At 53.1% G+C, this 23,124-nt stretch overlaps 4 protein-coding genes across 4 annotated transcripts; 1 reads left to right on the top strand and 3 right to left on the bottom strand.

Annotated features, from left to right (window-relative positions):
* Positions 1–1,205: 1,205 nt before the first annotated feature.
* Positions 1,206–3,823, top strand: N0V96_011181 (uncharacterized protein; the record flags this gene model as incomplete). The annotated part of the gene is made up of 2 exons (XM_065759185.1): positions 1,206–1,392; positions 1,551–3,823. 2 exons carry the CDS (start codon positions 1,206–1,208, stop codon positions 3,821–3,823), a joined length of 2,460 nt encoding a protein of 819 aa, XP_065612283.1.
* A 2,043-nt stretch (positions 3,824–5,866) lies between these two features.
* On the bottom strand, positions 5,867–6,195 carry N0V96_011182 (uncharacterized protein; the record flags this gene model as incomplete). The annotated part of the gene is made up of 2 exons (XM_065759186.1): positions 5,867–6,101; positions 6,188–6,195. The coding sequence occupies 2 exons, from the start codon at positions 6,193–6,195 to the stop codon at positions 5,867–5,869; spliced, it is 243 nt and encodes an 80-aa protein (XP_065612284.1).
* Positions 6,196–8,186: 1,991 nt separating this feature from the next.
* On the bottom strand, positions 8,187–10,742 carry WC1 (blue light receptor; the record flags this gene model as incomplete). Its single annotated transcript, XM_053197289.2, has 1 exon — positions 8,187–10,742. One exon carries the CDS (start codon positions 10,740–10,742, stop codon positions 8,187–8,189), a length of 2,556 nt encoding a protein of 851 aa, XP_053045380.2.
* Positions 10,743–17,530: 6,788 nt separating this feature from the next.
* Positions 17,531–21,181, bottom strand: PSE1 (importin subunit beta-3; the record flags this gene model as incomplete). The annotated part of the gene is made up of 7 exons (XM_065759187.1): positions 17,531–17,738; positions 17,798–19,869; positions 19,931–20,362; positions 20,419–20,594; positions 20,660–20,879; positions 20,997–21,119; positions 21,176–21,181. The coding sequence occupies 7 exons, from the start codon at positions 21,179–21,181 to the stop codon at positions 17,531–17,533; spliced, it is 3,237 nt and encodes a 1,078-aa protein (XP_065612285.1).
* Positions 21,182–23,124: the final 1,943 nt, after the last annotated feature.

Genomic DNA, 23,124 nt, shown 5'->3' on the forward strand with positions numbered 1-23,124 from the left:
ATGATACGCTTGAGTGAGTGAGAGAGTTCGTTTTGTCTCAAACTCCCGCAATACTGGAATCGAGGGTCTCTCCTATAATTACCAGGTGGCAATGCATGTTCAGCATGTCTCCTGTGAGTCTGCTTATGTGTTTGAGTATTAGCAATCAAATCGAATGAGGTAAAGTGAGATGATGAGGTACGTCAAGGCAAGGACTGATCCAGGAGAAAGGGAGAGAGAGAAAGGCTCATCGTACGGCCACAGGGTCGAGTGGTTAAGGACGGTGGGTGCGGGGCGCGGGGGTGTCCCATCGCTATCAAACGGCGACGTGATGGTTCAGGAAACCGGCAGCGTCAGAACCCCCCAGTCGGGCGCGTGTTTCCTCCAAAGCCTCGAACGAGTCCCCAAGAAGCCGTGACATCGTTAACCCCTGGTCGAACCATGAGCAAATCCCAAATCCGTCCAAGCTTCATCTTTTTGTCCATCCATCCATCACTTCACCCACGTCCGCCGCGGCCCCCCCTCCCTGTCGCCCTGCCTCAATCTCAATTATCAAAAACCTTTTTTCTTTCTCCCTTCCTCTTACTACATCCGCCTTCCCGTCCCTCCTCTTGCTCCTCCTCTCCTCATTCGCTTCTCCGGGGACATTCTACACACCCATCCTCTTCTTCTTCCCTTCCATTCGCTACCTATCGTGTGGTGGCACAAGTGTTTCTTCTTCATCTGAAGGGTACTGAGACCGGAGCAAGACATTGTATTTCCTAGGTTGCCGATTCTCGCTCGGCTCAAAAGGGGGTCCACGTCCTTCCGCGCCGCTGCATTGGGCCCGTCTGTTTGCCCGTTTCTCGGATCCCTCAAAAAATTACCCCCTTGCTACGGCCAGCATATCAGTCCTTTGCTGTCGATTTGCACCACCCTTTTATCTCGACCAAGGCCGGCGCGCTAAACCGACGCGACGGAAATCTACAACGCAAACGAACGTCACCTCCGACGATAACTTTCCCCTCCCAAGGCCTGTCATGTACTCGGTGTCAGCTTCGACATGACCCAGGTCCGACTCGTAGCACTCGCCCGTCAGCTGATAGTTCCCGCACGTACGTCACGACATTGCTCTCCTCTGGCTGAGCTCCCACACTCTCCCTTTCCATAGGGATACCACGATGGAATCTCTGCGCCCTGCCTATCCGGCACCTCGCCGCGTCGCAACTGCCCCGATACCAGCACACATGACACGCCCGGCACCGTCCACATCGGCCGGTGGTCTCGTCGAGACACTATACAACCACCCCAATGTCAAGATCGTAGCATTCGCTGCTGCCTCCAGAGGCCGAGCTAGGAGTCCAGGTCGTGGCCCTTCAGACGAGCCCGGCTCTTTGTCCGCCCACTCGCAGCTCGAGAGAACAATTGCCATTGGTAAGTTGCGCAAGTCCATCAACGTTTTCATAGCCATTGCTGATTGGGGGCCATCTCAACAGGGCCGTTCCGAATATACCGTACAGGATCCGTCGCCTTTTTGAACTGCGGCTCTGCTCTGCAGCCAATGTTGCCCAAAAGCCAATGCTGGGCTCTAGCCGAAGACTCCAGCAAATTCGTCCTACAAATTCGCCGACCCAACTACTGGAGGATTGAAATCCCCGTCACCAACGCCGATGAACAGGAACTAGCTGCGGCACTGAAGGGTGTTTGGGATCAAATATTGCAATTCGAGAAGACGGAATGCCCTTTCAAACGGTCATTTACAGTCATCCTCCCCGAGAAACCAAAGACACCCGTGAAAAAGCGACCATGGACACCCCCGGTCAAACGAGCCCTACCTGTCCTTTCAACCCCAGCTCACGAAGTCGAGGTATCACCGACCCCAAAGGCTCTCACTCCCAACACTGGCAGGAGAGCCTCGACATCTTCTCTCCGCGGCCGAAGCGAGCAACGCCGGCTGTCCACTGTCAGCAATGACTTTCACTCAAGCTCAAGATCCCGTGAACCTAGTGCCGAAATACCGAAAGCGGCAGAGCCCACGGATGCCGCCCTAACTCCCACGGCCGAGAGACGAGCCGTTGCAACCGAACTGAAGATTCCGAAGCGTGGAGCGGAGACAACCCGCAATATTGATAGCAAGGAAACGGCTGAAGAGGTGACTGCACAGGAAAGCACTGCATGTGATCTGGTCAAGATGGAAGAAGCCAAGCTCAAGGGGAGTCATGAGGAAGCCATATTCGAGGACTCAATCGCCGAGGAAGTGGAACCCGAAGATGAGGCTTGTCAAACAGGTTTGACGGCTCCCGCTGAGGAGCCTTCAGTAAAGTCATCAGGAGTACAAGTTGTGAATAGCGATATTGGCGCACAAAACAACGCCGGCATGGAGGTGACTGCCGCTTCGGTCTCGCCAGTGTCGAATGCAGCCCCGCTACATGCACCTGTGGCAGTACCTTCAACGGAGACGGTCGATCGCGAAGAGGACGCCCGGGACCCTGAGGTTCCCCAAGTTTCTGTCAATATCGACGACTCGTTGGCCCAACCAAAGGAGAGCAAGACTGATATCCAGGTAGAGAATGCGGTGACTGTTGGGCGGCAAGTGACTGATCGCCGGCTGCAAAACGATATCAAAGAACAGCTCGTCACCGTGGAAGCATTGCCCAAGACACCTCTGTCGGCTGAGGCAAGCACACCCACGCCCACCAATATTTATGATGTGATCCGGAACTACGAGATCAAGATGGCCGCTGCGGTTCCCGAGTCTACGCCGGCCACCGAACCTGTTGCTGCGCCTGAGGCTGCTTGCGAGAAATCAGCGGTAGAGACGGGGAACACCAGCGGAAATGGGTCAAGCAGCGAATCACAGTCCGCGACCGACGAAGAGGCAGTTCTCGAGGGTAGCGGGGTTGTGGGTGGCAGAAGAAAGAAGCTTCGCGGATTCAGGGCCGGCAGGGCTCTGGTTCCCCCACAGTTGACCCTCGTCACCTCGCCGCCGTCCAAGTCGGCTATGAGATTGACTCCGATTCTGGATGAAGCGACTTCGCCAACTGGTTCTACCGATTCGTTCCACAGTTCAAAGTCATGGCACTCCCCCGCTCAGTCGCCAATTACGCCTGTCCCAAGGTCTCCTATCTCAGACGTGTCTCCGACGAGGTTCCCATACCCTCACGATAATATTTTGATCCCTAAAAAGCCTTGGCACTACCGCGACATTTCCGATCTGACTGTCACCCCGGAGACTCGACGAACTTGGGATGCGACTTCGTCTCTTACCGACGACAGCTCGCTAGAGAGCGCTGCTACTGCGCCAGATATGGTCTCTGAAGCGGTTGAGCAGCCTGACAAGGTTGCTCTTTCCGAGGATGAAGCAGCAACCACCGCTGTCGTGCGTCGCCCGTACATTCGACACAGATCAACCACCAGCAGCATTTCCGTCGGCCGCAGAGCGCTCTCTCCTTTACCGACAGCGGCTAACCTTTTTGCGCCCACGAGCACCCAGGCCAGGTACCACCCCCTGAGAAGCCGCCTGGAACTTGTCCGCAGACTCCCCATGGCCATCGTATCCAAGACTTGCGAGGTTCTCCTGGGTCCGCCGAGTCATCTCATCGCCCTGATGCTTCAGGTGGCTGCTAAGATTGCCGCCGGGCAGTGGCGCGGTATGATGTTCGGGTTCGGCGAGGGCGGCGAGACGATCCCCGTGCAATGGGACTATTCTGACGACGAGTACGATAGCTGGGGCGAGAACGACGATTACTATCTCAGCCAAGTCGAGTCATCGCGTGCGAATAGCGTGATTGGCACCGACGACGGTGAGAATGACGAGGCCACTGACAACGCGAACGGAACGGGTCGCGGGTGGGAGGTCGACTGATGAAACCCCACGAGACATCAGTCTGTAATGATTTCATGTATGACCACTGTATGCTTTAATCGTCAGGAAGTGCATCTAGGATGGAAACCTTTTTGGGCGTTCTTCTTTTTTGAGAGAGAGAGAGAGAATAAAGGAAGCAAACTGCACGGAACGGGCCTTGGATCTGCAGAGGTTTCGCGCGTGCAGATATCCCGACAATGTGTGGCATCACATCCATGTTGGGTCCTGTTCTTTCTCTTGATGTACAAACACTTTTGGGAACGGTGGAAAGGGATAGGAGGGCACTTGAGGGATTTTTGGGCCACTTTACTATTGGCATTACGAGGCATTTAGTCCAGTACGCTGGCCTTGCCAGGTACTATTCAGGGATGAATTCATTTCACGATTTCAAGAGCTTGTTACAGCGCCCCTTAGTGCTTGGCTAATGAGTGTAAGCCGCCACAACTGGTCCTCAGAAGATTACTCTACGAGAAGAATGGACTTTACGACGCTGGGACAGTCGTCATCGGGTCATCTTTGCAGAACACCATGCCGCATTGCTCATGTAATCCCCAAAAGAGTCAGTCACCGTCGAGGTCGGCGACAGCGAAGAGGCGTCGGGTACATCTTCCGGATCATCGACCGTTCGCTGTACCGAGAGACTGGGGAAAGGCAAAGAAACCCAATGAAGATCAAACACACGAGATACGACGGGATGACAGCTGACAAGGGCCAACCTACATGCTGGTATGTAGGTATTTGACTTTTTACCTCTAGGCTGTCTCCGGGCTGATTCAGGCATCTCGAATCTTTGAAGGTATAAAAAAAAAAGACATTCCCCATCGTCGTCGAATCAAGAATGAGCACGGCGACGTTGATGAAGCTTAGCTCTTTCGTGGGTGTGTCGAGGTGTTGTCAGTCGGGTCATCTTTCTGCGCGCGTCGTATTTGAGGGATGGATGCGATTGGTTGATGTGGACGCCTCGTGAGGCTGATCTTGGGGGGTGGTGCTTGGCGAGCGTATTCTTCGGGTTACGGTTTCGAGGCATACGTAGTGGACAATTGGAAGATTACCGAATGTGAAAGTGCATATTTTTCTGCTGATGGACGAAGGGCGTGTTTAGACTAAGTGCGTATGGTATCTAATACTGTAAATGTATAAATGAACGTGGGACCGAAGTCCTTGTCTTCAGATCATATATCTCGGGACTATAAATTGCAGCCCGTTTCTGAAGGCTATGATATTTTGCCGCTTCCCAGGATTTACTTACAGCTGAATCTATAGTGACTACAAGCGAGAAAATCCTAGAAATTGGCCAAACTTGGGGAATATTGGAACAAAACATGGAGGACGGCAAATATGGTAGGAATCGATAACCTCCCCTTCAGCAGACCCCTCTTACTTACAAAAAAAACAAAAAGTTGACGGGAGCTACTACTTCTACGCTCCGAACAAAGCAGCACCCATCTTCTTCGCCGTAGCTTTTGCTGCCTCTGGTATACTTCACTTTTGGCAGAGCTAGTAAGTCTGTTCATCTCATCCATTCTCCTGGTCCAGACTCTAGAAAGCAAACGACCAAGTCAGCCAGCCCAGGCAGTCACCTGAGGGAAGAGTGAATTTGCTGATTTCAAGGTGACGTGATGATCTAGTCACTACAAGTTCTTCAAAGTCACCGCCCTCTTCTCCTTCTGCTGCCTCCTCTTTACAGCCGGCTTCGCCGTCCGCACGTACGGCGCGTGGCACTACGACAACCTCAACATCTTCATCGCGAGCGTGTGCCTCATCTACGCAGCTCCGTAAGTATATATAAATCGCTTCCTCTCAAATCAACCATGAAAAAAAAAAGACACATTCAACTCACGTTCCCAATACTTCCTCGACAGACCCCTCCTCGAACTAGCAAACTACAACATCCTAGGCCGCGTCCTCTACTACGTCCCCTACGCCTCCCCCCTCCACCCAGGCCGCGTCCTCACAACTTTCGCCTTCTTCTCCAGCATCGTCGAGGCCCTCAACGGGTGGGGCGCGTCCTACTCTGCAAACCAGTCCCTCACCCAGCGCGAACTAGAAACAGGCCACGCCCTGATAAAAACGAGCCTGCTCCTGCAAATCTTCGTCCTCGCTTCCTTCGTGGCCCTCGCCATCGTCTTCCACCGGCGGTGCGCAGCCGCCGGCGTAGCGTCTGTTCGAGGCGTACAGGGCCCGATGGTGACGCTGTACGTCAGCGTCGGGCTCATCTCCGCGAGGACTTTCTTTCGCGTCGTAGAATACTTCAGCCTTGCCAAAGTCCGCTTCGACGCTGAGACGAAAGAGGGTGATATACCCCCGGCGATACGCTACGAGTGGTTCTTTTACGTCTTTGAGGCAAGTTTGATGCTGGCCAACGTCTGCATGTTTAACGTCCGGCATCCGAGGCGGTATTTGCCGGAGCGGTATTCGGTGTATCTTGCGCCGGACGGGGTTACGGAGGTGCAAGGGCCCGGGTGGAAGGATCCAAGGGCGTTTTGGGTGACTGTTGTTGATCCCTTTGACGTGAGGGGGTTGATGAAGGGGAGGAATCGCGGGATGGAGAGGTTTTGGGAGAGGGATGATAGTGGGAGGGCTGGAGGGGACGGGGGTGAAGAGGGGAAGGGGAAGGACGGTGTTTGATGAGTTTGTTTAAGTGTCGTGAGTGAGGTTTGCCGTGATTGTGTTGTGTTGTGTTGTGTTGGGCTTGGGTTTTCGTTTCTATTTCTGTGCTTTCCTTTTTGTTCAGTCTGTTCAAGTATATAAATCTCGCCGCCTGCTTGGGTGAATATACCCAGCTATTTTCTCAACGTTCGTCTCTCAGTACTCTGGCATGAAATCCAAGGAGCAGACTGGATACGACAACAGCCATCTCAGTGTACGCGCAGTCTCGCAAGTCACAAAATGATACAGACCGATCACGCTGGCTATACGCTCTGTGAACTTTTCGTGGGAAAGCGTCCTTGGCCGGTAATAGAGCAAGCTCAATGATATAATCATTTTCATCTTACCTGAATCAGTTGGTACAAGTCAAACGACCTGTTGTTACTTGTTTCATTGAACGTAGTTTCGAGGTCTAAACGAGGCTTGAAAAGAGACGAGGAACTTACCACGGCACGGTCAAGTACTCGCAGTAAGTCTTGGGCACCATCATCGCCTTGAAGAGGTGCGTAGAATGCATCATAGTAACAACTGGATTGGAGATCGAGGCAATGTCACTGATGCCATAGTCCAGAACTCACTTCAGATATAAACCATCACGTCCACGAGAGATATACAAAAGCTTTTATACAAACAAAATCCATGGGGTATGTCTCATTCAGCTACATTCCGTTTCATATAAAATGGCTAACACCAAGGTCGATGGCCGATGAATCGCATCCCCTCACCCATCTCTCGTCTACCTTAATCATTCACCATTCCCCAAGCCCACCACCACCTTTGATATCAAGCGGGTTCATCCCGATAATAATCACAAACGTGAGAGGGAAGGTGTGAAAGGATACAGACAAAATACGAAGGGGGAAAACACCTCTTCCAACCAATCCGGCCTTTCATAAACGCTTGATCGCTTCATTTCTAAGCCCATTCCGCTTCGCAAAATCATCCTTGGCCAGCACCTCCCATATAGAAAGATCCCAGACCAGGTAACCAACCATTGGGGTACAGGAAGGGCTGCTTTTCTTTTGCTGTCCTTTCGCACCTCCAGGAAGTAAGTAGAAACATGCGATGCCAATCTACCCAAAATCATGTCGGTGTGGTATCGCAAGCTGGTCAGTTCCGGCCGTAAAAGCGAGTGACTAGTAATCACCCGAATAGCAAAGATTTGCGTTCTGAACCCCGATCCATGACGCCTCGTATACCTGACGTAGAGAAAATGTCAAAAGTCCTAGAAATGTTCAAGAAAAAAATCGCCGGGGTGTAATCAACCATCTTTATTGGCGCCAGTCCTAGGAACTAGGTAATACCAGGCCACCGCCACAAGACCTTGGGAAACGAAAGTAAAATGGTATCTCGACAGAAAGGGCGTTCGTTTGGAGCAATAGTATGTGAGTTCTGAGCAAGATAAATAGATGGACGAGTGAGCATCATCGCTCTCTCGTTATTCACGTATGGATGCCATTCCGCCGCCACTACCGCCTCCGATAAGAGGTTGGCTCGGAGGAGGCATGCCTTGGTGACTTTTAGAGACGGAAACGGAAGTGGCGGGTGTGCCGTTCCCTGAGCTGTCGCTGGGTCTGGCTGGCGTGCTGCTGCTGGCCTTGACTTCGTTTTGTAGCTGAGACGAGTGTATTGGCGAGTTCGATTTCTTGCTGAGTGCGTCTGCGTTGGTATTTGCGCCTCCTCGAGACGAATTGCGCGGTGAAACCCGTCCAACCTAATCCTGATTAACATCGTCGTCCTCCACTCGGCTTACTACAGAGGGCTCGGCGCTTCTCACCTGCTTTGCCCAGCGTAAACCGCAGCTGTTACAGAGGTCTCTTTGACCACTAGGACCTCGTCGCCACTCGGGCGTATTGCGTGTATGGCAGTTGGCACAGTCGCGAACGACATTGCCTACTCCCTTTCTCCTCTTTCTCTTTTTCTTGTTCGATAATAGGCCGCCTAGCTCTTCGGCAAGAATCCTGTTAACCTTCTCCATCTGGCGGAGCTCGAATTGCCAGCTGGAGCACTTTGTCGTTCGCAGCTCGTCGAAAATGTTGTCATCCGAGGCTAGAGCAGCATCCTGCGAGCCCCGCATCGCTTGACTGCCCGGTAGTGACAACGGCCCAGCCTTTACGAGATCGGTGCTCTGTGTTGCGAGTTGCACGTTCTGGTTGATCTGTGAGGTCGATTTGACGCTTCCAGGGGGTGTCGCCGCCGGTGCGATGCTCCTCGACGATGCTTTGAGAAGTTTGGTCTGCGCTAATAAGAACGTGGGCTTCTGACCGTCTGAGGCATCTCCAGGGTACAAAATGGTTTGTGCCTGAAGTACCTGCCCTCTCCTGTTATGAACCTCGTGTTTGCACGTCACTATTTTGCCTCTCCTTGCCTTTTCGATCGCTCGGCCAAATTCGGCACGACTCTCCCTGCGCATGAGCTCCTGCATGCTGGTGCCTATCAGGGTGTCTGGCTGCAAGTCGAGCAAGGACCGAATGTTAGAAGACACAAAGAGGAACATGCCGGATACCGAGATCTTGGTCCATAATTCGCTGTCGCCAATGCCTCCGTGCGCCTCGAGGTCTCGCCGGCTCAATGCGAAAACGGGTCGTCTTCTCCCTACCAGAATGATGCATTTTCTACCTTTTCCATGCTCGAAGAATAATGAGCCGTGGCTTTCAAACCACGTGTAGCCGCTTTGCTTCCGCCTGATGCGGAAGACAATGTTGACTGAATTGCCCGCCGTGGCGTCCTTGAGTTCACGGGTGACGGGCACGATGTCGGACGGGTGGCATACGGTCGATAGGGAGTTGCCTACCAGCTCTGTCGCATCGTACTCCAAAACCCTCTTGCAAGAAGGTGACAGGTAGAGGAACAGCCCTTTGAGTGAAAGCACATGAACAACGTCATCGGTATTTTCGAGAAGCATCTTATCCCAGGACTGCTTGTGCCAGTCCGACACCACACCCTTGGGGTTGAATTGCTGTAGCAGGGTAGACACATCGTCTACACCCAGCGTCTGTCCATTTTCGGCCTCGATGGTATTTTGATTCGGGGGTGTCCAAATGTACTGGCCAATGTCGCTGTGTTTGTAGTTGACCTTGACACCTCCAGCGTCCTGGCCCTGAGAGATGGCATCTGGGCATTCAACGAGATCGATTTGAAAGCCAACGAAGAATCGCACCTCGTTGGGGTCGTCCCACGGGATCGGAATCATTGTCAAGAGATTGAGGAAAGGCTTGCCGCCCTTGCGATAGTTGATCAAACTTTGCTGAACCTCGCGGCCTTCTGCAATTTTCTTTTTGAGATTGTAGACTGACGCGTCGTCCACGAATTCACGCTTGGAGCCAGCTTCGACCTTGGCGTCGGGGGCCTGCAGGAATCGACAGTTTTGGCCAACAATTTCATGTCGGCTGTAACCCGTCAAATTTTGGAAGTTATCGGAAACGTAGATAATCGGGCAGTCGTTCAGTGAGACATCGCAGACCACGAACGCGCAGGACATGTCTACGGCGCCTAGATGGATCTCGGGGTCCTTTCTTGTAGCGACATACCATAACGCCCGCATCATGTCGAAACCGCTCTTTGAATAGACATTCTTCTCCTTGGACTCTGCACGAGGCGTTTGAGGGCCCATGGCTGGAGTAGTCTCTGCGGTTGCGGGAGGTGCGGCAGAGGCTGCTGTCTGGCTCGTTGCAATGGATGATGGTTGGTTATGTGGGGACTGCGAAGAAGTCTGACCAGAGTTGGTTGACACCTCGCGGGATAATGATGACGGAGTTGTCTGAGGACCGCTTGAAACAGAGCCGAATTTGGGCACTTGGGCAATCGGTCTGTTCGAGTTGTCTGCGGGTGTTTGGTATTGCTGACTCATACTTAAAGCCTCGTTGTCGGCGTTGTCGATATCTAGTGGCGTGTCGAGGGCAGACTGTGGTGCTGTTCCGGGTGTTTCATCGGCCCCTAGATCCATGGTCATGTCGTTGGCGGTGGTGTTTAGAGGGTTCGGAAAAGCGTTGGCCATGGATGTTTGGCCATACATATTCATACTTGACGTAGTCGGCATGCCCATGTTAGCGTACGCCGGGGGCATCATCGAGCTCATCATATCGGGAGAAAAGGTGGTGAATGCATTTGTCGGTGACATCTGCAGCCCGTCTTGAGTCGAGTACGCCTCCATGCCTCCAGGTATGGAAATGTTGCCCGGAACACTGTTGCTCATCCCTCCATTGTTCGTCATGCCGCTATCCATGCCGTTGCCTAATTGGCCGGCCATATTAGAGAATTCGCCGTTCATGGTCGGGTTTTGAAAGGGATAGTTGAGCATTTGATTGTCATCAGCGCCGAATTCCATCATGGACATCCTCCTGTCGGCGCCGGCGTCTTGGGTATTCTGGTTTGGGGGCATGTATGGTTGGTGTATGCTGCGGCGCCGTTGCAGTTCATGATTGTTATTGTTGATAATGTCGTCGAGCGAGTCGCCGTTGCCGCCCACCATTGACATACCATGACCTTGGTTCATTTGGTGGTAGCCGTGACCGCCCCCTTGGCCTTGGCCTTGCATCTGACGTTGCTGAGACTGTTGCGACATCTGTCGCTGCAGCTCTTGAGGGGTGAGCTGTGGGTAGAAGGCCTCCATGGCGATCGCATCGGTGTCCCAAGGACCTTTGTCGTCGTTCGTGGGCCAGTCTTCGTGTCGTGTCGTATCGGTCGATAGTGGTGGTGGTGGGGTGCAAAAAGTCGTCGAATGTTGTCAAGTCGCAACCAGTGTGTGGTTCGTTCAGCCGTCCAACTTGTACTTTTCTCTCCCGAGGCGCCGGCTTAAGTAGTGCCACCGGTGCATACGGTCGGGGGTGCGATATCGCGTCACAATCCTCGGCCTCCTGTCATGGACCAGTAGACTTATGTCAGGAGTTGTGAGGGGAGACCGTCGTGTGCTGCGGGAAAAGTAGGTTAGGGTCCCGGCAATTGAACGTCGGCCAGATGAGTATCGGTGGTCGGGTCTTCGGGGTTGGTGAAGAGCGGAATAATGGAGTCGTCGAGCGCGGCGGTCGCTTGGTTTTGGCGCAGCAGAAATGCGGTATACTGCGTGGCGGCGGGTGATGTCGTCGTGGGTTTGTTGATGTCGAGTCTTGTCGTGTCAAAGAATTGGGTATCGGTGGATTCGGAGGCCGGAGGTGGTTGGAAGCAGACGTGAGAATCAGTCGTGGGAGGACCCAGATTGGCTTTGTTGCGGGGAGGGAAGATGGAGTTTGATGGACGTTCTCGGTGGTTGATTTCAGTGTGCCCAGTCACCCACCTGGCAGTTTACGCAGTAAGTAACTATGTAGCTATGTACTCCGTACCTTACGTAGTGGTGGACGGGCAGGCGAGGGGGGAAGAGACGTGATTGGGGACGGGCATGGCAGCAAGGCCCCACGGGTCGGCGGTTCATGTATTGACATGTTCCTTTCGTAAGGAAGCAAGCTGGATAGGGACCTCATTACGTCGGAGAGATACCTTACCTGGCTTCACCTGGCTTCCGCTTACCTTACCTTGGACGTGGGCGGGCAGTATTAAGGGCGAAATAGCGGACAGTCACGGTCGCTTCCATCATTTGAGAGCCCGGTGCCCTGGAGTGGACCGGGGATGCTGGGAGCCACTGCCTATTTCCTTGCGGATACTTCCCAGGTTGGGTTTACATTGAAGAGACTCGGCGCGTTTGGGTAGCGACGGACGGGGGGACGTGGAGGAAACGAGACAAGAGGTCCCTGGCACCTGGGAGTTGTCTACCAGTCCCTTACTACCCCTTCCTTCAATAGTGCCCGTGCTGATCCGGCATGTTTTGGCGACGGGAGGTTGCCTGCCCTGCGCAATACACTATGTATGTGCATATTCCTGAATCCTCTGTGAGTCTGCGACCGAGGTGTCTCCCACCACCGGAGGAAGACCACCGAGACAGGGCATGCCGGCCTTGGGATCTTCGGCATCACATCGCTTCTAAGGTTGTACGACCCCAGGCCCCGTTCTCTGTCCTTCTCCTCGGTTCTTGGCCTACACCGCATCCGTAATAAGGTACCACCTTGGTTTTACCGGGCACGTGATGGTGATGGGCCATCATGCTCCAGGAAGGCTTGACAGGGTAAAAACGACCCAGTTGTTTCTATGTATACAAGAGCAATAGTTCAAACAGCCTTCTATGCAAGAAATCACCACGGTATGAGGTGAATCGCTTTTCTGGAGAACTGCCCTGCCCGGAAATTCGGAACCGCCAGGAGCCAGAGGAGAAGAAGACTCAGATAGTCCCATCTGACTGGAATGATGTGCCGAGCGATATACCCTATATGAGTATGTCCGGTTCAGAGCCGGTGGGAGAGATTTGACACGCATGGATTGCGCATGGCAGCACCATGCTGAGTGAAGTCAGAGACTGTCTGAAGTTTGAAGACTGCGGCTAGCTGAGGTGGTGAACACAGTGAATGGAAATAGGCCGGCCAAAGAGGGCTGCGATCCGTCTTGGATCTGTGGTGTTCCGATTTTTCGGCCGTGGCAGAGTCGGATGGAATGTTGAAGATGCTGCCCGTGGCCGACGGGACGCGGGTAGGTGTCCGCACCTTGAAGTAGTTTCGGTGCATGGCATGCAGCATCTCGTGGGAACAGGGCATCCCCCACCTGGGTCATTGGGCTTACTGAGTAAAGGTAGGTTGTTGAGGTCCCGTAAGGCGCAAGGCTTGGTTTGTTCTTCTTATTTTGCCTGTGAGAATGCGCCGGATGTAAGCCCCCCAAGGTGTCTCCCAAGAGTCCCAACACTCGAGAGGTGCGTCTGAAGAATGCCATCAGCAAATGGAGTGGTAAGGCATGCGCCCGCCATGCCACAAGATAACGCCAATCGTGCTCAAGAGAAACCTCTTTCGTCATCATATGGGGTCTGAGTACATGATATATACGCGGATCTCCAGTGTAAACTACGTTAAAGTACAGGTTGTCAGTATGTACTCTCGAAGTGGATATGGATGACCCCATCCTTGCCTTCAGGCTGAACGCTGAATGGAGGGAAATGCGACAGCAGTGGGATACGTACCTTTCTCTGTGCCTGTCTTGATTCCATGTGCCTCCAACCAATCAACGGGCCGCCACACTTTCCCATGTTTTCCATGATTTCGACAGATGAGCATTGCCTGGACTACCTTACGGTTACCTCAGTATTTGTGCCATTCAACCTTGCCAACTTGCATCTACTACGTACACAGCATATCGACTTGTTGAATTCATCATACTACTTACTTACTTTTGTTACTTTTGTCCATCTTGCATGCACAACCACATGCCATTTAATCATTCACCCGGTGCCTTTACCATCATCCAGATACCTAGTGTGCTGAAAACGGCACTCACCTACGCAGTGGCATAGGAACAGGGATGGGCTTGCGAGCGGGACAAGCACGGACAGAGTTGACTTTTCCCCAGCAGAAATCCATTTCGTCATTTCTCCTGGGGCCTTGTCGTCTTGGACAGCCTTAAATTGTCCCGACACTCACACGTCTCACACACCTAACCTCATGGTAAGAAGTAATAGTGTACACCCACGGAACACCAGACTAACCCAAACAGCTCTCCGGCACCAACGCCCACTGAAAGTCTCCCACCCCCCTTAACACACTTGACTCCTGACGTGCTCACCACCAACACTTGCCGCATCGCATTCTGAGTGCCTTACGGATACACTTCTTGACTGCTTTGGCTACAAACATCAACTGCACCCAAGCTCGAGCAGCAAAACGAACCGTTGGTCCCATCTCATCTTTCTTTCCCGCCAACTACCTACTCACGGCACCACTTGCTGCAGAACGCAGCACAGCAAGAAAAGAAAAAAAGAAAAAAAAAAAAGGAAAATTGAGCATACTACAGTAGTGCATTCCCCATTTCATCTCCCCTAGCGTAGGTAGGTAGAGACTGCACACCAACCTGGGCACCTAGGGCTTTCTCCCATTCTCCATTTCTAACTACGCATCGACACCATCCTCCCATCCATCCACTTTCGATTCCCATCTCATAGGCGATCGACCCTCTCTGGCACTCTGCCACCCGCCGTCGATCTCTACCTACCCGTACTTCGTCCACAGCTTTTGAAAAGATCCTTTTGCCGAGACTACCTAGGAAAAATCCTAGCAAGCCTGGTAAAGCCTGGGGCGGCAGCCCGAACCTGAGTAACCACAAAACATTCTGCAGCATGCCACCACCCGCCCGCCCGGTCGTCTCACACAAAAAACCTTCGTGATGCTTTTTCACGATCTCCCCGTCGTGCCCTTCGCCGTAAAGATCGCTGACAAGGCCCCTGACTCGGCAGCAGCCACTTGGCCAGCTCCTCTCGGTAGCCAGCCTCGTTCTAACCCCATAGTTGAGATAGGTACCTAGATGCCCCAAGCTCTACTTCGTACCCGTCCAAGCTGTGTTTCTACGGATACTTTAGTGTTTATCCGTCCCTTTACACCTTTGTCCTGTCCTGCCCTGTCCTGTCCTGTCCTGTCCTGCTGTGCCTGCCCGCGTCTCGGCGCCATATGAGACCTCAGCCGACCGCCACACGCACCACACTCAACAGCGCACCTGTGGTCTGCCATGTGACACTCACTCACCAGATCCCGAAAGCAGTAAAGATCAGCAAGAGAATGGCATACCTTGACGATGTATGTTGCGAGTTCTGCTAGAAGATGCGTCTCTCATCACCGAGATGGGCTTCCTCAACACCATTCATAGATCCACGTTTGGTCGTGTCGTCAAGTCATGCGCAGGATTCATTCTTTACCTCTTTACATGGAACAGAGGATTTTGGCAGAGTGATCGCCCTTAGCCCAAGACTGACTACGTAGCGGTTGTGAATCCGACTAACCTAACTTACCGGTATACTTCTCCTTGCAGCGGGCTGAGGCTGACAGCACGCGTACTTAAAGATAACGTAACGGGCATGCATCACTAGCACCTCCCCTTCCGTCTTTGAACAACTAACTGCCATAAACCCGACGTGCCCTGTCCCTCTAGCTAGTGGACCAAGGTCAAAATCAAGGTGCGCTTTCCGATGATATCGACGAAAAAACTCGGAAATCACAATGCAAGAGAACCGTTGACGAGCAACACAACAGCATCTCGCACAACCATGAGCCAGGTATGATCCGAATAAACCCAGTCATCTTTAGAAATCGAAGCCCGGGGCATGCGTGATGCGTGTCTCTGTGTCTCTGTACGACGAACAAAGCAATCAATCTCCCGAGTAACCGTGACACACAGATCCCCATACCCAACATGGCATTCTCACAATCGATGTAGAAGAGAAGAAAAACACGGTAACACCAGAGTCACACTTCCGTCCCCCCATCTCCGCCTCCCCGCCATCCCCAACGACGGGAGCACGAAGAAGAAAAGAGAAGGACCTTATCCGACCGCCGATCCGACTTGACCTTGCACTTTCGAGACGGGAAGACATGTCAAACATCTCACCAACAAACCGGACCAACTGAATGCGATACGTAGCCGAGTAAGGAGAGGAATCTTTCTTAGTGACTTTTCTCTACCACCTACAGGTATCTCAGGTGTAAGTCAACTGAGGCCGGCGGGGTGTCAGTCTGAACCACCCACCCCGCCATATCCGATTTCCCACACACCTTTCGGTCCAGTTAGGAGGGGTGGCGAACGAGCATGGCAATCCCATTTGCCCATATTGAATTCTCCATTATCTGCTTTTTTTTCTCTTCTTCTTTCTCGCTGAAGGATTGCATCGGTCAACCAATCAGCTTTAACAGTGCCATTGCTGTTCGAGCAACATCGTAACCCACCAATAGACCCGGCTGACACTGACGCTGAACAAGCAAAACTTCCAAAAAATTCAAAAACATACAACACCAGGTATTCGCTGATCGTCACCGACTCAACTACTAATCTGGCCCTCATCGGCTTGTCTATGGGAGAGCGGACGGGATCCCGAATTCTCCGATGGGTGTGGTCGTATGTGCTTGTCCACAGAGACAACTTCTCTTACATCGGGTGAGGGTGTGGAGAGCTCAACCTGGGATAGGATAAAGGTCAGATCACCGAGAAAGACCAGAGTTGAAAGACAAGTAAGTCTAAAGGCTGGCGGCGCAGAACAGAGTGACTCACTACACCTCGTCCGTAAGGTCCCCCCCAAAAAAAAAGGTTCGATACGCCCCCCCATCTCAGCTACACCAAGCTCAGCACGTAAAAGGCGCCATTCATCATTCCATAGTCCACGTTCCCATTCGAGCTTCCCAGCTCCAGCCTCGAAAGGATATGACCGAGACGGTAGTAAGACCGAACAGTATCGTATACAAACCACCTGCCTGGCTGCCTGCCTAGGTCGAGAGAAGCTGAAGCTGAGAACCCTCCAAACGAAAGAAATACGCCACTCAAGGCGTTTGGGCGTTAGGCGTTGCCGCTACCTTCTTTCGAGATTGCCATTTCCGGTGCTCAGCTCGTTCAGCCTGCTTTGGCCAGTGTACTGGGTCTGAAAGACGTGGTTGGGAGGCGGAAATATCACGAGACGTCTGTTTCACCGGTCCCCCGTCGCCTTTCGTTTCTTAGGCCACTCCGCTGTTCCTTCCCAGTGATACCTTACGATGAATAAATACAAACACCTCCTTGCTCAGGTCAACGCTTATTCCTCTGAATTCCAGTCATGTTTCCAGTCATTGAGCATATCTCATCTGCGTGAATTTCTATTCGTAAAACAAGCACTCCTCTCTATATCATCATATTGCCATCACGTATGGCGCCGCTGAAGAGTGGACTGCTTAATGATAAAGCGAGGGTACAGTAGAACTGAAACCCTTTACAATAATGTCCACCTCCCGCTGTTTCCTCTGTTTTTGCCACCGAAATCGCCCTACGCCGGAACTTGGCTCCGAGTCTGCTTCAGCAGCTATCCAAGCCCAGCGCTGTTTCTCGTGCCTCCATAGACCCTCCCTCAACCGTTCGGTGCTTGTGGTATCATCGACTGCTTCTCTTCTAGTACAGCGGCCCGCGGCGTCCTCAGCGCGTCTTCTTCGTTGCGGGTGTGTGCAACACGTCATCCCAGTATTTCAGGCGCAAACTCATCTCCTAAGAAAAGTACGAGGTGATCGCTCTTTGGGATTCGGGCGAGAATTGCTGAAGCAGCGGCGTGGGGTCCACGCCAGCCTGGGACAGAAGAGCCTTGATGGCGAGTACTACGCGGCTTGCAGTCTGTCCTGCCAGAGAGTCTGCCTCCAGAGCCTGTGCAGTGAGCACAAAGATCTTGCCAGCCTGGCCAACGACAGCAGGATGTTGCCTGAATTCAGGAATTAGCATCAGTCATGTTTGACTTCCCACTCTTGGAAATGTACTCACTTGTCAATCAATTCTGCCAGGTAGGCGTAGGCGTAGGGTGCGGCCTCCTCGTCATTTGTGACGGGAAGGGTCTCGATCCACTGAGCCACGATGTTGTTAGGATCCTGAACTGAGCCAGCGTTGAAGTGAAGAATCTTGGCAATGGCAGCACAAGCATTCTCCGTTGCGTAGACGTTGTCCTCGCTCCGTGCCTCGGGAACCTGCGTCACTTGGAAGAGGAAAGGCAGGGCGCCTCCCAGGAATTGAGCCCAAGGAAGGCCGCCGCGGTGGGCAGCTACACCAATGCCGTAGGCCGCGGCCTGGCGGATGGCGGGCGATGAGTCCCTGCAGCCATCAACCAGGGGCTGGGTGATGAGGTTGGCGTACTTTTGGCTTTCGGTGCCGCAGTACTCCAGCACATCGTCCATGATGCAGAGACCCCATTGGCGCTGGGTAGGATCTTCTGACTTGAGGAAGCCCTCATAAGTGGGAAGCAGGCGCTCCCATGATTGGAGGAAAGCGGCGCCGTGGTTCTTGAAGATGGCGTGGAAGGCCTTGTTCATATCAGACAGGAGTGTCTGGTCATCTTCAATGGCCAACAAAACGTCCTCGGCTTCATCTTCCGCATCCTCGGCCGGGAGACCCTCCTTGTCCTCGAGACGCTGAGCAACACGGTCCTTGTAGTCTTCAATGGCAGAATGAACTGAATCAATGAAGCGAGAGAGGTGATCGGCGGTGAGGCACTCCTTGCCAACAACTTCAACAGACTCGTAGAAGCACTGGTACATCTCGGCAAGAGTATCAATCGCAGGTTCCGCGGTCAATACCTCGAGAAGCTTATCCACAGTCGCAGCCCAGAGCCCGGCGAGCTCATTCGATGGGCTGCCGTACGTCTTCTTGTAGGAGCTTAGAAGCTGAGGCACCAACTTGGCCGAGATGAATCTGACAGGGTCGTGGAAGAAGAAGGCCAGACCGGGGAGGGCGATCTTCTCCATAATCTCGGCCACGTAAGGGGCAAAGCTCCCCTCGAGTACCTGAGCGTACACAACAAGCAGCTCAATGGCCATGTTCTTGTCCTCCATGGTGCTAGTCCGGATTCCAATCATCTTGCCCTTGAGAGGGACGAGTTCCCAACCATCCTCCTGTTGGATCTGCTCGACCTGGTCTTCGTCATCCAGGAGCTGAATGTCGGCCTTGGCGCTAGCGAGCTCGAGAAGAGGCGGCATGACGTTGGGCAGGAAGGGAAGGAACTCCTGTCCGAGAACTCTGCACATACGGCCCCAGCAGTGCATCAGATATTGCGCTTGAGGGTCATCAGGATCGGTGATGTTTTGCTGAATGGAGGCAAGGAGCTGGACAAGAGTCATAGCATCTTGGCCAAGCCTTTCCTTGCCAACAGCCAGGGCGATCAGCGTAGCGCACTCCATAGCCTTGGCGCGGAGAAGGCGGAACTCCTTGTCGTTTTCTCTCTGCAAAACACTGACCAACAGAGGCATAAGGGTATCGTAGTACTTGGAGAACGCAGCCTCAGCAGCGTCGGCAATGGTCGCGATGGTCGACAAAGCCTGCTCCTGGACGTAGCGCTTCTCGTTCTGGAGCAACTGGAAGAGGTGAGACAGGAGCTCATCGAGGTAGGGCTCCAGAATGGACTTCTCAGCCTCCTCGCAGAAGTTGACGAGGGCAGCCGCAGCGTGCGACTTGACACGAGCCTCGGGAGAGTCAAGGACCGGAATAATGGCCTTGAGAACACGGTCGTAGTAGTCGGTCTGCATCTTGGGCGCGAAATCGGTGCTCATCTGGCCAAGTGCATTGCAGCCAGCCCAGCGCACACGGGGATGCGGGTCCTTCAGCGCAGGAACGACCAAATCGAGAACCTGGCTGAGCTCGCCGATCATCAACTCCCGGCAGCCTTCAGAGATGGCGGAGATGGCCATCAGAGCCGCATGTCTGTCTCTCCAGGCCATGGAGGTCATCATGCGGGGGAGCCAGTTAAAAGTCGGTGCCAGGATAGTCTGGCCACCAAGCTTGTTGGCGAGTCTGTCCATGCACTGCTCTCCAGCGACGTGGTTCTGGTCACTTTCCTCTTGGTCCAGCTAGAGAAAATGTCAGTACTCCAATGATGCGAATTCCAGACAGTCCAAGAGTGCCACTCACATCGTCAGATGACAGCCACTCAGCTGCATCGTCGTCGTCCTCACCAAGGTCGGTCATGAGGCTGAGGCACTGTGTGATCATATCGTTTGTGTAGGTCTCGTCCTTGCGGCACAGCGACGGTGCGTAGTCGGCAAAAGTAGCCATCAACTCGAGAGCATTTTGGCGGCAAAGGTTATCAAGCTCCTTGTCCTGGATGACGGAGATACTGAACTTGACCAAGTTGCCGAAAAGAGGCTTGAACATCTTGGGCGCGGTCTCGGCCATGTCAATCAGAGCGACAAGGGCGCTGCTAAGGTCCTCAGAGTCGTGGCTTTCCTTGATAGGCGGCATGATGTTGAGAACGTCGGTAATGAGAGGGTAGTACTTGGGCTGCGCCTTCTTTCCCAAGCTCCTGAAGAAGGCCGCAAAAGCCTCCATGGCGGCCAGACGCACCTTGTTGAAAGTCAGCCGATCCGATATCGATGGCAAATGGATCGGAATTCTCCTACCTGAACGGAATCGTCCTTGAACCCCTTCTGAAAGGCCTGAATAACGGTATCCTCGTGTTGCTTCTCAATAATACCCGGGGTCGTGGCAAAGACACGGAACGCCGTCTCTCTCTTCTCGGCGTCGGGCGCTATGCTAAGTTGGAAGAGACCGCCCAACAGCTCGGGCCAGGAATCATCTGCCATGGTGTTAGGGTCGGAACGTCCCAAAGCATGGAGGAGCAGAATGTGGGTGTCGACGTACTGTTTTCAGTGTATTGCCTCGCAACTTCAGCGACAGCGTCACTGATCTTGTTTCTCACTGCACGCTGGAAGTCACCACCCAGGCTCTCGAGAAGCTTCTGGCGGATGACGGCAGCCTGGTCCTGAGACAAGGACAAAAACATATCAACCAGCTCGCCGCGGTCATTCTTGCGGCTCTTGGAGGCGATTCTTCGGAAAATAACGGCGGCAAAGGAGCGTATCTGGGGAGCGAGACGGCGCGGTTAGCTGGAGGCCAGAAGAGCGTACGTGTTTACATGCGCAGGAACGGCGATGGAAGATAGAGGCAGAGGCATGAGGTGCAGGGTGGAAGAGCGTACCGAAGCATCAGAACCGACTTGAACCTGCTCAGCGAGGCCCATCAACAAGACCTCGGGTCGGGTGGCGGTCCAGTTATTTTGAAGGTGGTCTTCGGCCTGCGATCGAACCGAGTTGTCTGGGGACTGGAGAGCTTGCAGCAGCTGCGAGAGCTCTGCGTGGACGTCTGGGGGGGGAGAACAGACATGTTTGCGACTGAGACGGGGGAGGGTGAGGGTGATTTGTTGTCGAGTCGTCTGCTGGATATTTTGCAGATTAATTAATTACCAGCCCCAAGACAGCGCAGCCGGGGCGGTGTGAGGTTGTCGAGGGCGCAAAGCTTGTCGAAAAAAGAGGTAGGGTATACGCGGGGGAGAGGCGGATAAGAGTCGGCGTCGGGTTATGTTTTGGTTCTGAGGGGTACTTTTTTACCCTTTTCGGTGGCCCAATGTCTCTGGTCTCTGGACCTTTAATTTTTTCCCACTCTTGGTGCGCCAAAGTAAGCGAACGCGTGTCGGACGAGGATAGGGAGGAGGGCGGGTATTTGCAGTCGTCTTCTGGAAGAAGGGACTGATCGCAATGAGTTTTCCTGTGCTTCAAGAGGCACGGTTCGGGTGGTGGAGGGAGGTTTTTTTTTTTTTTTTTTGGGTCGGAAGGGAAGAAAAAAAAACAAAGGAACATGCGGGAGTCAAAAAAGTGAGGCACCAAGCCCGCGATGGTGAGGGACCAGGACTGGGGGGTCTTCTTCGGGTCTTCTTGTCGTGGAGGGAAAACCAGCAAAAAACGGCAATAATTTTGGCAGGTTTTTGGCGGGGCTGCTGCTGAAGGCGGGCTCCACTTGTACGTCCCTCCCGTCCGGCGTCAGGCCGTCCATGGTCACTTTACCTACCTTACATAGTAGGTACCTACCTTATTGAGGTGGTGTCGCCACGAGGTTTGTACCCGTTGTGCCGTGGTGGTACGTACGGGGGCGGCATTATTAGCAACTCAAGGCACGAAAACGCGCTGTCCTGGGCTGTCGGTGGTCTGCCCGCCCTGGCCCCGGCTTGAGGAGGGGGGAGGAGGGGTGACGGATGGGAGGGGTTCTGCGGTGTAAGTGCCAACGGTACCTTACGGAGTACATTGTCATAGCCTGTCGTATGTAAGTATTAAATAATTTGTTAGTGACTTGGGCTTTTGACTGGCTGTGGTTGCATGTGAAGATTGGTCTCCACCGACAGGGTCGTCGACGTTTGATCAAGGCACCTTACTCTCCAATGCACAGGCACGCAGACGCGCAGAGAGAGCAACACTTGTCGACTTCTTTCCAGGCCGTTCGTTACCAAGTAACCCGCTGGCTGGTATGCCCCAAAATGCCAAACTCTACCCAAGAGACGTAATGACGATACGATGCCAGAAGGGCAAAGTCTGACATGTGTCATCTGACAATTACCACCACGTTGATTATACTGATAGATATTCAACCGAACCAACTCGCCCACCAAATGCCAAACACAATCAGCAGTATCAAAGCATCTTGGCTAAACAATAAGATGGGATCTGTCCACCGTAATAGAACGCGAACAAAAGATGAGAGTGAAAATCTCTGCCGAGGAAATAACACAAAGAAGAGAAAGTCCGCTGGCAAGCTTTACCATGTCAAGATGTGTTGCATGAAGCCGAGAAGCTCTTCACAAGCAAGGAGCTTCCTATCTTGGGGCACTCGCGTTTTTGTCCAAGCTTCCGGCTGCCCTAGCATAAAAGACGAGTAAAAATGGCTATACAGATCGTATGGCGGACAAGGCCCTTTGTTTCTACGGTCGCGCCTGCCAGCCTGCGTCCCTGAGGCAGGCTTGAACGCAATTTTCTAGGTAGTCACAGATGAGGCGATGCATCAAGGGACAGCCCTTTTTCTGGCTGAAAGCAAAGACGATACGGCGAGATATCCGGCTATATACAATGTAACGAAGACCGTCTGAATGAATGCTAGGGCCCGGGCACATATCATACCTTATAGTAAGCGACTGATTACTATGGTGCTGGAGTCACACAGGTGGCTGCAGGTGGTTGTCGGCAAGAAAGAGACGAAAAGGCGAATGGATCTTGCATGGAATTCTTCATCTGCCCTATCAGCCACATCTCATGAAGTGCCTGAGTGACTAACATTAGTCG

Source organism: Colletotrichum fioriniae, assembly GCF_027942845.1.
Source record: "Colletotrichum fioriniae strain IMI 355084 chromosome Unknown scaffold_16, whole genome shotgun sequence".
Classification (NCBI taxonomy): Eukaryota; Fungi; Ascomycota; class Sordariomycetes; order Glomerellales; family Glomerellaceae; genus Colletotrichum; species Colletotrichum fioriniae.